The sequence below is a fragment of the Colius striatus genome, chromosome 3, assembly GCF_028858725.1.
Source record: "Colius striatus isolate bColStr4 chromosome 3, bColStr4.1.hap1, whole genome shotgun sequence".
Lineage (NCBI taxonomy): Eukaryota > Metazoa > Chordata > Aves > Coliiformes > Coliidae > Colius > Colius striatus.
In genome coordinates, this window is record NC_084761.1 from 39329151 (window position 1) to 39342365 (window position 13215).

Here is a 13215-nt window from a genome sequence, read left to right on the forward strand (position 1 = left end):
TCATAAAAATGTTGACAGGGAGAAGGAATGGAAGTTTGCTGAAGGGAAATGAAGTTTAGGTGGTGGGGTTTTTTTAAAGAGAGTTTGAAGCAGAGTTGAGCCCTGCAGCTGAGTCTGAACTCACAGAGTCTGAACTCATGCAATTTCTTCAATCCTACTGCTATAAATGTAAAACAAATGCCACATGAATTATTATTACTGTTTCACATTAAAACTCTTCAAAGTAATTTTCCACTGGAACTGGGAGAAGTTCTGAAAAAACAATCCATGCTTTCTATTGCACTGTATGTGCTACACTGGATTGACATCTCTCTTCTAAGATAAATATTTTTCCACATCTGAAAGACAAAACAGGTATCTTAATAAGTGGGAATAAATGTATCAATAAAGAAGGCATTAAGACCTTTTTGCCCCTTGTGACTGGGACAATTTCTAATTTTCCCAGTAGGTGATTTTTTCCTCTCCAAAACATGTATGTGGATATTGTGAACTTCTATTTGCGAGATGCCGAGTGCTTAAAGGACGCTGAGTACCTGAGATGAATTTTCATGAGAGTTTGGGGTATTCTTTTCTGAACACACAGGAGTGTATGTTGTTGCCAATCTCTCAAGTAAAGGTGAAAATACACAACCTGGATTATGCTTTGGTTTATTATCTCATGGTTGATCTTGGTAGGCATCTATGCCTTGGGAAAGTTGGTACTGGCCTTTTCAAAGAGCACACTTTGCACCAGAACAAGTGTGTACAGAGGAACCCAGTCACTGGAATGTCACATTTCCTATATCTTGCAAAATGGAAAATGCAGCAGACTCTTTGCCTTGCTAGCCTGAATGCTGGGGGTTTTTTTTGGTGAACTGTGTGAACACTCTTAGTCCAGGTAAAGTTTCTACAAATCCTAGTAGCAATTACGGAGATAGCCTGACACATGCAACGTGTATGGAAAAGCAGGCTTTATCTTCACATGCCAACTTTTCATTTCAGGAAGGAACAAGGAGAAATGATTGCAAGTAGAAATTAGGACTTCAAAATAAAACAAACCAACTCAACAGGGTGGCTAAATTCTGTATCAGATTGCATGATAAATGGCAATAAGGGGAACTTTGTTAGAAGGAGCTGATGAATAAGTGCTAGAAATGGTATTAAGAAGATGGATGTGACTGTAGTTTTCTGGAATACAGTTACACCAAAGCCAGCTATGCAAAGAAGTTCCTGAAGACAGGTTCATACTTGAGCTGATGCAGTACTGGTTCTCACTGTGAATTGTAACTACAGTTTAGTAAAGGTCTTCCTTCAAGAAAGGAGGAAAAGTTTTTTTTTTTTTTTTGTTTTTTTTGTTTTTTTTTTTTAAAAAGGAGGGTTGGGAACCAATAAAAGAAACTCCAAGGAATCCCTATTGCATAGACTAGAAAGATCAATATCCAGCATGGAGCTTCATGACTTGCAGGACTTTTGAACGAGTATTTACTAACACCTCAGTGCCAAGAAATCCCAAGATCCCATGTATCAGCCTGTGATTTATAAAAAAGAGCTCCTGGGCTGGTTTGCTGGGAACTAAGTAAGGCATGATTACATGGATTTTTCAAGGCTACAGATGCATCTTCTTTATACTTTTCTATGTCACTTCTTGTGTGTCACTTAATGTCACCTGGGCCTTTAATCTGTTGGGAAAGAAATATGACAAAACTGAAGGGCCCAAGAAGCTGTTGGGAAAGTGGGAAAAAAGTATTAACAAAAGCACAGTAATCAAAGCTTTAACAATACATGTTTTTTACCGCTTTCTCCCCATAAAATTTTCATTGCCTGATGTCTGACAGTAATAGTTGGTTGAACAGGTACTAGGTTTTTTCTAAGGTTTTTAGTCCAAATTGCCCTCATCCCTGAAGTGTGCTGAAATGAGAACCTGCATGTTTCACCCTGTTGTGATAAAGGGAACCTTGAAATGCCAAGTGCCAGACAGAGTTTTGCTGCCCATACAAAATGAGTATGAAAAAGAGAGGAGGTTGAGTTTTTCTGGTTTAGGTAGCGCTTTTTGTATGAGCCCTTTTATTACAAATTGTGTTAGTCACTAATACTACGTAGTATTTGAGCTTTTCTTTGGAAGTTTTTATTTGTTGTTGTTGTTGTTTTTTCCCCCCACCTCCAACATAGCACTGACAAGTTGATCTTGCTTTCTTTTGAAGTTTCTGTGCTTGGTAGGATCAATGCTTTGTATCCTCAGATCTAGGGATCTGGGATGTGCAAGGGGGCTTCAGGTCTTGCTAGAGCTGGGGAGAAAAGCCCATACCAGCACCCTGTGTTCCCCACTCAGCCTCTTGTATCATGGTTCTTTTACTCTCTTATGGTGATATCTCAGAAAGCAGCACAGATTTAGGGAGGTTAAAGCCAATGTTCACAGTCTTTGGCTTCCAAACTAAGTTTTGAAACACTGGTTATGAGTCTGGAGCTTTTTAGGTTGCATACTTCTTTTTTTTGTGTCCAAGTTCTTGCATAAAACAGAAGGCCACAGGAAACACTTGGCTGCTCAGAGCAAACACTTCCTTATAGATGCTAAGAAAGAAAACATGCAAAGATGAACCCTAAATGTGTCTGCTCCTTTCTCCACTTCCAATTCCTCATAATTTTGGATCCTGACTTGTGGTTTTGAAACATCTCTTTGATCCATTGTTCTTATTCTATGTAGCATGGCCAGGGCTGTCCTTACAGCAAAAATGATTAGGTCAGTGCTGTTGTTTTTTTAAAGGTTCACTGAGCCCTGTAAAGGAATTTTTTTCAATGTTAAGTTTTGGATTATGTTTAAAGCCTCTCCTGGAAGACTACCTACTCACACGCTCCAAGCTACCTGTGATAGCCCAGCCAAGCCACCTGCCTCTAAATAGCAATGTTGAGGACAACAGAGTTATCCTTTTTTGTTAATGAAACCTTTTTTTCTGTATGTAAAACTAGTCACTTGCTGTGATAAGTGTCACTTTCAACTAGAAAACAGGAGAACATCCCAGCCCTCTGGACTATCTGTTATCCAGCAAAACAGGCTGATGGGCAACCGTATCAGCTCTTATTAATCTTTCCATAAAATTAAAGAAATTATGGAGCTTAAGGCAGTCACTAATGAATCAATTTTAATTTATGACCTCAAATAAAATCCTCATTAAAGCTGACAAACTATAGCCTCAAGTAAACATGAAGCATTTCCACTGCAGACCTAAATGAGTTCTGTGCTGGATGTCAAGACTTCTGCCAGAAGAGCAGGAGAGTCATGGGTCATCAGAGAAGACAGCATCTTTGAGAAAGTCAATATGGTGGTTTAGGCCTTAAGAGGTCTCTTTCTGGCATGCAAAGACATCAAAATCAAAGACTAATTGTATTTCTCTCTCTCTTTTTCTTCAAACAAACAAGCCAAGAGTTTCTCTCCATAGACTCACTGTCTGCTATGTGTTTTTGCATCCCAAAAATACACAAAAGTTGTACATAGAGGTGCTTGTACCACAAAAGCGGAGGCAAATGGACATTTTCACACATGTACAAATTGGACACGCGTGGACATGAGTCATATGTGCCACAGTGAAAGCACCTCTCAGGGCCCAGCTTCTGTGTGTGTGTCAACCTGAAAAATAGTCTCTGCAGTGGGCAAGGCCACTTTGTTCTCTGTGCAATTGTACAGAAATATCTTCAGTGACAACAGTGTTCACTTTTGGAAAAAACTATGTTGTCTCAGGAGATGCATCCATGCTGGGCAGAATGTTGTCATAAAACTCGGCTGTTTAGAACTAATGCAATTGTGTCAGCTGTTGCCATAGTTTAACCACAGCCAGCAACTGAGCACCATGCAGCTGCTCACCCACTCTTCCCCCGTGGGATGGGGGTGAGAATCGGAAGAGTAGAAGTGAGAAAACTTGTGGATTCAGATAAAGACAATTTAACAGATAATGCAAAAGCCCCACATGCAAGCAAAGCAAACCAAGGAATTCATTCACTGCTTCCCATGGGCAGGCAGGTGTTCAGCCATCTCCAGGACAGCAGGGCTCCATCACCTGTAACAGGGACATGGGAAGGTAATTGCCATCATTCCAAGTGTCTGCCCCTTCCTTTTCCTTCCCCAGGTTTTTATGCTAAGCATGACACCATATGGTCTTGGATATTCCTTGGGTCAGTTGGAGTAGGCTGTCCCAGCTGTGTCACCTCCCAATGGCCTGTGTCCCTCCAGCTCACTCACTGGTGGAGTGAGGTGAGAAGCAGAAAAGGCCTTGACTCTGTGTAAGCACTGCTCAGCAATTAAGGAAAAAAAAAGAATCCTGTTATTATCAGCAGTTTTCAGCACAAATCCAAAACATAGCCCCACACCAGCTACTATGAAGACAATTAACTGTACTACAGCCAAAACCAGCACAGCTGTGTATGAAAACCTGCTTTTTTGGGTTGTAGACAGTTTATTTGGTGATTATTGTTTTTCCATTCAAGTGTTGCTATTTCTAGTGTTTACTTTGCATCGAACAACTATATTCAAGATGGCTTGAGATCGCAGTAAATATTTTATAAAATGTATTTTTTATGCCTACTATAAAATATACAATGATTTCCTTTTTGCCACAAACAATGTTGGTTTAGTCTTTGCATTTTGTTTGATGGGGATGCTGGAATTCAAGTTTAGTTGAGGTCACTGTGATGGAGTTTGGGTTTCAAGAATTAGAGGACCAGTAATTGTTTTTTTAAAAATATTCTTCTCAGTTTAGCTTTAAAGAAATACTTTCTGGCACTGTAAGAACTGCTTAGAGAGGAAGGGGTCATGCCATTGCCTCTTCTCTTTTGTCAATAAGCTGATGAAGACATCTGTGTTTGCTATCAGCCTTTCTGAGCTCTCTGGCAAGCTGATACTGAAGCCCTAGCTTCTCCATCTTCACTCCTGTTGACGCTGATTGGGCCACTCAGTCTTTTGACCTGTTCTGTTTGGGCTGTTTTCTGACTTTTGTGTTTTGTTGCTTTTCAGATGCAGTAATCGGACCCAATGTGCAGTTGTCGCTGGCCCTGATGTGTTTCCAGATCCTTGCCCTGGAACATACAAGTACCTAGAAGTGCAGTACGAATGTGTCCCTTACAGTATGTATCTCTTGTGGTTTTTTTCTTTAATAGAGATCTGTTTTATTGTGGAAACTGTGCCAGCCTTGAGCTTGTCTCTTATTACCTGAGGGCAAATAAATGCACAGTGACAAACCACATGCATCATATGAGACTGAACTGATAAGATATGAAAAATTGTCCTCTGTGCAAGGTTTATGCTTAGGTTAAAAATATCCTAATAATGCCCCAAGTTTCCCTTGTAGTACAGTGTAACAGTGACATACCACCTTTTGGAAAAGACTTGGGATTCCCTGTTAATGAGAGCAGACCAGAAGAATGAAGCACTATTGCTATCTTATAGCGTCTCTTTCCAGAGTTTTTATGCTTGTAATCATATAGCAGCACACTTCAACTGACCTAAGTCTACATAATTTTTGATGTGCCTTAAATACCATATTGTATTGCTGAGAAGATAGAAAGATAATGTTTTTAGAAATTTGATGTTTGATGGTAGAAAATACTAATTTATAAGCTGCTAATGTTATGAAGGCAAGTTACAGGCAAACCATTTAGCCTAAGTTTTTGAGGATGGATAAAGATAGCCATCTGAGATTACAGCAATCTGCACTGAATGATAAATGTCATAGCTACAAAAAGTTAAGTGTACCTCAGAATTTGCATTCTGTAGAAACCATATTTGTTAGATGTAGCTATGATCCTACTGTCAAAAATGGCATACCTCAAAAAACCCCCAACAACCACAAGTAATACTAAAAGTGCACTTTTTAACTAGCAGTTGTAAAGAGCTGAGCAGTGAATAACAGCACTATTTCTAGATTTTCAGTTCGAGTAGACCAAAACTCATAACACACCTCTCAAAATAATAAAGCAGGTATGGGAATGGGCGTCTTTGAGCCACAGAGTTCTATGGAGAGAGCAGTAGGACACTTCAGTGTGCTGAAACCCAGGATTTGTCTTGAGGAGTAAGTGTATCTTCATTTCCTTGAGCGTGGGGAGCAGGAAAGCAAGCGTATCTGAGAAATGACAGGCACACTGTCCAGAGGTGAAACAAGAACTTATAGCCCTTCAGGTGGCCCCTGTCCCTCATGCAGGAGGGACACCTACCTGCCTCTGTGACATGGAAAGCCTGTGCAGGGTTTTGTCAGTTGTGAAAGTGCAAGGTGAAGGCTGCAGTTCAGATCACCTCTGAATAAAGGGGACCCTCTTTACTGAGAGATTATTTTTCTGATGGTGGGGAATTGGTGTGGCCATATTTGAATTTCTAAACACAAACATAAAGCTTCTAAATGCAGTAATGGAATATTATTTATGGGGTGAGCTATCAAATCCATGGAAAGAGTGACATCAGGGGCTTAGAATCTGCCCGAGTGAGCGTGTACCAAATTACCAATTTGGAGTTATTCCACTCTAAATGAGGTCGTTCATTTTACAAATTACAATGTACATGGGGAGAGCAAGGAGAGATTGGTTTCTACTTATCATAGCAGGTTTTATTTCCTTGTGATTTGTGATTTGTATGAGGTATTCTGTTCCATCCTGAGACTGAGCTGGTAAAGCAATAGTCATTACCTGGTACCCCTCTGTAGCCTTTGCTGCACAAAAACTAAAGAGGAATAATGGTGCCTTGTGAAAAAGGTAATATGTGGATATTATGCCCTGAGGTGTTAATCGGCCATGTGTACAACATGTAAAATAACTCTTGTGAGAAGTTGCTCAGTACAACGTACAGTAAGAATTGAGTGTATTTTAATGATGTGAATGTAGGGAGGGAAACAACGACAACAAGTCATGCTGCTTTTCCAATTAAGTTAGTAGCCTTGATGGCTGTTTCTTCCGTTTGTTTATGAATCAAATATAGTGCCTCTCTGAGTAGAGTTCAGTGGGAGTGGGGGGAAGTCAGGGGTGAGTACATTGTAAAATACGATCCCATCTCCTAGGCTTGTTGTTTTGCATTGCCTAGAAGATTTTGGGTAGTGTAGCACAATGGAAGTTGGTTGTGTTCAAGCAACGTCCTGCAGATCTGGAAAGAGAAACCTAGGGCTCCTTTTATTCTCCTCCTACAGGTAGAGTCTCTGTCTGGATGTATTACTGCCTCCATTTCTTGCCTCTGAAAATGGTCAGCTCTGCATTGCAGGTGTTCTTTGCTTGGGCCCCAGGAGTGCCCCATTTGAGTGAACATCACCTGAACAGCAGGGAAAGTGTCAGCTCTGGACAAGGAAGTCAACAAGGGTGTGATTGGACCAAATCTATGCTTGGTGGATGAAATCCATTTCCCCTCCAATGCCTTTGGTGATGTCTCTGCCATTTGCTGCTAGTCAGTTAGTCCCCTTGGGTTCTTGTCACCCAGCCTTACGTACTTCAGTCCCTCTAGCTGAATTTGGGCTGTTGCAAAAGTCTTTTCAGGTCCAGCTTTCTTAAGCAGTGCTACCCACACCCAGCTGCCTTGTGTGATGCGTCACTAGAGAAAGGGAGTGAGCTCTTAGGTCTCCCCAGCGCTGCTCAGTGCTGGGGAAAAGCCCTTCTCGTCCACGAATGTGTCCTCAGTGGCTTTGTCCACTGAGCCACTGTCCACTGTCAATGGTGATGTCTGCCATATGGCCACCTCCTAAAGAAGCACAGCAGTTGCATAACAAAGGAATTAATATTTCAGCAGGCACTTGTGCTTTTTTGCAATTTCAGCTCACCTCATTTGGTAGGATGGATTACTCCTTGTGGTTTCAAATGATTCCTTATAGGCAGAGAGCAGTGGCTCAGCAGCAGAGAAGAGTGTGTGTGCATCTCGAGAGAGCAGCATTTAGGAATCATCTTTAACAGGTTGTTGTTAGGACTGATCTCAGGTGCTTACGTTCAATATAATGTTAGTGTATACACTCCCTTGGAGAAAAATTACAGAAGATTTAAGACTCCATTGAGTAGCCTGCTCCTCTTGTAATTTTTTTTTTAACTTTTCCACTACTAACTTGCATCATTTTCAAGAGGAAAACATCCTTTATATGTTTGTCCTTTATATTACCCTCCGCATCACAGTCCTATGTGTTCACTAGAGATAGTCCCGACAATTAGTGTTTCATGAGGCTTTCAATATGTGGGGAAGACAACAGATGATTATGCAGATAGCTTGGTCCTGGAAAATTTAAGGTGTAAGGTAGAACAAAGTAGAAAAAAAGTAAGGGCTCAACAGTGACAAGCCCATTGGCTGCACTGATGGAAGGGATGGGAACAGCAGGAGGAAGTAAGAAGACTGCCTTGGGCACATCCCGTCCCACGGTGATGATAACTTACCTCACACTCGATGCAACAAGACTTTCATCAACTTTGCATATTAGGGACGTCTATTCAAAGAGCTCTTTCCTACAAGGGAAAAATGTCCATGGCTCCTGAAGAGGGATGAATAGTGCTTCCTTTCCATTCTTCTGGGTATATGGGCTAATAAATGTTACAAAGGTACCAAATATCATTGATGCTTGTAGATATTTTCCTGCTTCTTTAGTGATAACAAAGGGAAGGAAAGCCAATGCTTGAGTGTGGATCATGTTTTCTTTTCTTAAAACTTTTTTCCTTTTAAACATGGAACCTGAAATCATATTTCCCAATTGCTGTACTGATGGAAAGAAAGGTCATTTCTTTGCTAGAAATATTCCTTTTATTGCTGACAGAAGAGTAGATGGGCTCACATATCAATAAAAGTGAGGGATGGTAAGTGTGATGTGGGAACAGAATTCAATAAAGTTTTATTGTATCACAAGTGGACTGAAGTGCATTTAAAAACATTAAATGAAGGCTCACAATATCTGGTCTGCTGGACCTTAGGGCCAGTGAATAGACAGATAATTGGATAATGACATTTTTAAGAGAGTACAAGCACTAGAAAGCAAACTGATATTTTCATTGCTCCAAGATTGCAAGTGGAAAGGGGAAGAGAGGGGAGAAGCTGGGAGAAAACTGCAATCTGGAAACAAATTAATGAAGCCATTGTTCCCAAGAATGCAGTTCTTAAATATTTCTGGAGTGCTGTAAGACCATTATGTGGCCTTTGGGCTTTCCCTGTGTGCATTTTTTTTGCTGTGTTCCCTGTCAGTTGGGAAGCAGTGTTTGCCCACAAAGAGCAGTGCTGTTTTGTTATACAAATGGACTTGTGGCTTCTCCAGTTTTCTTTTGCTCTGGGTTTTTGTTTTGTTAGGGGTTTTTTCTCTTTTCCCAAGAGAGTTTCATCTCCCACAGCCCAATGGTGAGAATTGCAAGCTTTCCTAAGGGATTAAACTCAGCTTTGGTCAGTAATGAGTAAATTCCCTCCTGAAGCCAGGTGTCCTTTGTTTCATTTAGTTAAAAGAATTATTTGTATGCATGGGCTGGGAACAACAAAAAAACCCCAAAACAAAACAAAAAACCCCACAAAACCACTAGACCTAACTACCCATTATGGTTATTTCTGATCAAAGAAACTTTAATTTGTATCCTGCTGACAAATTGCTTTTCGTCCAAGGCATACAGTCTCCTGAGTGTTGCAGCACTGTGGCAAAAAGAAAACCCTATTTTTTTTGTATTCTCTGAAATTCTCAGCTTTGCTTATTGGTTCTTTATCCATGGAGACAGAAACAAAGGATATGTTACTTTCTCTATTAGTGTACATTCACTGTGTGTTTGTGGGGAAAATTCACTTTACAAAAGAAAGCTACAGAGCACCCTTAATTAAAATAACCTGATATTACAGAGCTTTGTGAACTTGAAGGCTTAGCAATCTGCATAGATGTGTGAATAGTTTTGAAGAAGGGGGAAGAAAACTAAGTTCTGAGAGCTGAGGGAAATAAAGGTGTTTGAAAACTTGAAAGTAGCCAGAGATGAGGGAAAAGGGACATTGTTATGAGACATGGTGAAAAAGAAGACAACATGGTTCATTTTTAAATGTGAGATGAGCTTGATTTAAAGGAACAAGGCTATTTCAAGTGTGTGTGCCTGTAATGCACACTGCTTGAAAGGTCCATCATCAGCAGGAGCACTATAGATTTTCTTGTGAGGGGAAGTTAGATAAATGTTAATCAATCTCTGTAGTATGAAGGCTGCCACCACTTAACTCTCTCTGTAATTTCCGGTATGCTCATGTGAAAAGCCAGCTCCTGCTGGCTCCTGTCATCTTAATCCTTCCCTCTAGGTTGTGGGACACTTCTTCATCTCTTCCACTTGTACCAGCATCAGCCCTTGTATGAAAAGTTTGGTTTTTTCTTTCTCTTTTACTGTCTCTTTCTTATAGATGTTTAGCTGATCACCTCCTGAGCTAGCTCACCACTTCCCAGCCCCAGTCCCAGGCTCAAAATACCGAAGTACCTCAATTCAATGAGTTTGGTCTTTACACAGCACGTTGGTTCTGCAAATTTTATCTTCACACAGAACAAGTTATTCTCTGTGTATCTCAGAGTCGCACAGCCTATCTCTGTCAGGAAAGTCACCACAGTACTGCTTGACTGTATTAGATCTGAAGTGCTACAGGGGAAAAAAATTCGAGCCTGTTATAGCCTGGGCATCTATGAACTTGTCAGCTCATCATGGGATGTTTTATTGAACATTTACTGTCAAAGTCAGTAAGGACATAATTTGATGGACATGTATTAATGCCACTTAGAAAAATAACTTGGTAGCTTACCAGCTGAATAAGTTGTTATGGAAGAGTCATTGCAGTGAGTAAGTGTAACTTCAGTCATATGAACATTTGAGAGTCACTTCTCTGCCCATCATATTTTAAAATTGCACTCTTAATTAATCATGGAAGTGAGGTAAGCCTTTAAAATGAGGTCTGTCATTTAAGCTAGACATATACAAGCTTCAAAGTTCTTGCACTCAAGCACAATAAAAATCAAAGTATTGCAGGAGGTGGCAGGGGAGAGTTTCATTTGCTCACAAGTAAACAGAAAGATACTCTACATCCCTATATACTCCTTTTCTCAATCCTATTAATAGGAATTTCATTACCTCCAGACTTTGCATTTTTCACTCTGAAGAAAAGTACTTTTTTGGAACATTACAAAGTAACTTTTTTTAACTGAAGACTAAACTAACCTGTTATATGATGAACTATGAGTAGACCAGCCAGCAGCGTGCTTTACTGACAGATGTCTGAATCATAGAATGGTAGGGTTGGAAGGGACCTTTAGAGATCATTTCGTTCAACCTCCTTCCAGAAGCAGGTCAACCTAGATCAGGTCACATAGGAACATGTCCAGGTGGGTCTTGAAGACCTCCAAGGAAGAAGAGAAACTCCACAACCCCTCTGGGCAGCCTGTTCCACTGCTCCATCACCCTCACGGTAAAATAGATTTTTCTGATATTTAAATGGCACTTTTTGTGTTCCAGCTTCATCCCATTACCCCTTGTCCGGTTGCTAGATACAACAGGAAAAAGAGATGCCTCAACCTCCTGACACCCACCATACAGTGTGTTGGGCTATACAAGGTAGAAATCAAACACCTGTGGTCTCTTAGGTGAGAAAGGTGCATTTTTATTTACTCTTTTTTTTTCCTTTTGAGGCAAATTCATAATTGCCTTTTCCATTCATTTGGAACACAGTGAGCATTTTTTGGAGATGTTGGACATATGGAACAGACTGGAATGGTGCAATTCTTCTGGTGTGTAAGTTTGGGGGTGTAATTAAAGAGGAGGTTACTTTTTCCATTCCAATTAATACTTAAGTAGGTGGAAAGTTAAATGGGTACTGGTGAGAACTTTGCAAGAGTAACATTCACAGGGAATGTGGGGGAGCATAGAATGCATGACAGTTGTTTAGTGTTGGGTTTTATTTTTTTTTTTTAAGCAAGTACAGCTGAGACAGTTTCTTTATGTCTTTAGGGAATATAAAAAGATCAAGAGAGGCAAAACTCACATCTCTATTCCCACCGTCAACTCATGCTCACAAAGTTTGCAGTATAGATCCTGACTTTAAATAAGTCAAAGACTTGACCATACATGTGTTATGCGTTTGTCACATTTGACGTTTTTCTTGATATAGAGCCTTATCAGTTCAACCTAGGGCTTCTATAATTGGTTTATTACGGAAGCTGAAGGTGGAAGACTATGATGAGTAGTGTAACGTACCTCATTTTATGAAGACTGTGAATTTAAGGAAGTAACTTAATTCCTTGTATGACTTCTGTGCATGATGTATTCCTTTCCAATCTTGTCCCACAGCAGTTGACTTTTTAGTGAGAAAGTGTATAATGTTTAGCTATTTGAACTAAAAGTTGTTTAAAGTCATTCAATCTGTTGCCTGAATGCCGTTAGTCTTTGAATCTGAATCAAAGGTCATTAAATCATAGGAAAACTTTCTTTGGGTGTAAGCAAACTTTGGGTCAGATTTCCAGTAACCTGAGGCTATCTGAAGTCATCAGCTGGTTTCTGGGAAATTTGTCTTCATTGCACCCATTTCTGGCATAGTAAGTAACCAATTTTGTCTTAGCCAAAACGGAAATTGTAACCAATGCTGGGCAGAAAAAAAGAACAAAATTCTGGCGAATCCCTCAATATATTAATAAGCTACAGTCTCCCCCACCTCAGGAGCTGATGGTTCCATATCCAAATAGCAGAGCATCATTCTAATGTCTGAAGTAGATTTGTGTTCGCTTAACAAAGATGTTGACAAAATATTGCAGCCTGACCCCTGCAAACATGCTTGTCTGGAGTACCAATGGGAGGAAATCACTGGCTTTAGGTCATTTATACCAAGCTGTATTTTTTGTCTCTTTCTGACAGATCTACTACTAGATGTTTTCCACCAATTTGCTGTCTAAACACAACCTCATAGTTCCCAGTTGTCTCTGAAACATTTCTGTCATCATTAAGAGGAATATAATTCTTTCTATCTTGAATAACCTATTGTCTAAATTGAACTATTATGCCAGGCATCCTCTGGACACACTGATATGTATTTTATACATCTTAAAACATATCTTCATGGATGTAATATTTATATTTCCAGATTTTAGTCCTATGACTTGAAAGCAGTTCTCCTGAAAGAAGTACTGCAATGGTTTCTTTCATTGGTGCAAGCAGTATAAGAAGATTAAGACCATCCTTGCCAGGTGCTATTATAAATCCACAAAAGAAAGGAAATACTTTTATTGGTTTTTATTCTGCCCAGTGGGGAGAACAGAATAT

The 13215-nt window shown here is 40.0% G+C and overlaps 1 protein-coding gene across 2 annotated transcripts in view; it reads left to right on the forward strand.

Moving 5' to 3' along the window:
- ADGRL3 (adhesion G protein-coupled receptor L3) overlaps positions 1-13215 on the forward strand; it is a 337944-nt gene that overhangs the window by 106853 nt on the left and 217876 nt on the right. For both annotated transcript variants that reach the window (XM_061992427.1, XM_061992428.1), the window contains exon 3: positions 4982-5091. In XM_061992427.1, coding sequence (XP_061848411.1) covers positions 4982-5091 — 110 coding nt within the window. The remainder of the gene's footprint in view (positions 1-4981; positions 5092-13215) is intronic.